We start from the raw sequence: 549 nt of genomic DNA on the forward strand, positions 1-549 counted from the left end.
AGGTGAGGACTTTGGCACAGGGTCTCGGGAGTGATGGCGGCGTCTGCACCCTCCTCCTCTGGCGGCGAACCGGATCCCAACTCGACAAATTTACGACCACCGGGCTCAAGTAGGTCCATCACAGATAAAATGCTATTTCACGCGTGCTATTTACTTTGTGGGCAATGTCATCAATCATTTTCATCGAGGGAGAAAGAGGAGAGAGAGAGGAGAGAGGAGAGAGAAGGGAGGGAGGGAGGGTGGTGGGGGAGAGAAGAAAAAAATCCGCTGCCATTTGAGGAGGCTTCCTTCGCCACAAATCACCGCTGCATTTCATTCAACCATCCGGACCTCCCGGCATCTGCGTGACAGACGAACGCTGCTGTCAGAGCCTGATGTCCTCTGCTAACATCAGACACTGGAGGCAATTAGACTGCACCACCGGGGCATCTTATCACATATTTAAATGATCTGAATATTTATGTGCAGAAAAATACAATTATTATTATTATTATTATTATTATTATTATTATTATTATTATTATTGTGTGTTAATGCATTCATGTTCTT

At 45.7% G+C, this 549-nt stretch overlaps 1 protein-coding gene across 1 annotated transcript in view; it reads left to right on the plus strand.

Annotated features, from left to right (window-relative positions):
• The window catches only part of LOC118338643 (glutamate decarboxylase 1), an 11,211-nt gene continuing 10,662 nt past the window's right edge, over positions 1-549 (plus strand). Inside the window, exon 1 of the mRNA XM_035675923.1 lies at positions 1-109. Coding sequence (XP_035531816.1) covers positions 34-109 — 76 coding nt within the window. The 5' untranslated portion in view covers positions 1-33. The remainder of the gene's footprint in view (positions 110-549) is intronic.

The sequence above is a fragment of the Morone saxatilis genome, unplaced genomic scaffold (assembly GCF_004916995.1).
Source record: "Morone saxatilis isolate NCDOM2014 unplaced genomic scaffold, NCSU_SB_2.0 Contig5, whole genome shotgun sequence".
NCBI classification, from domain to species: domain Eukaryota; kingdom Metazoa; phylum Chordata; class Actinopteri; family Moronidae; genus Morone; species Morone saxatilis.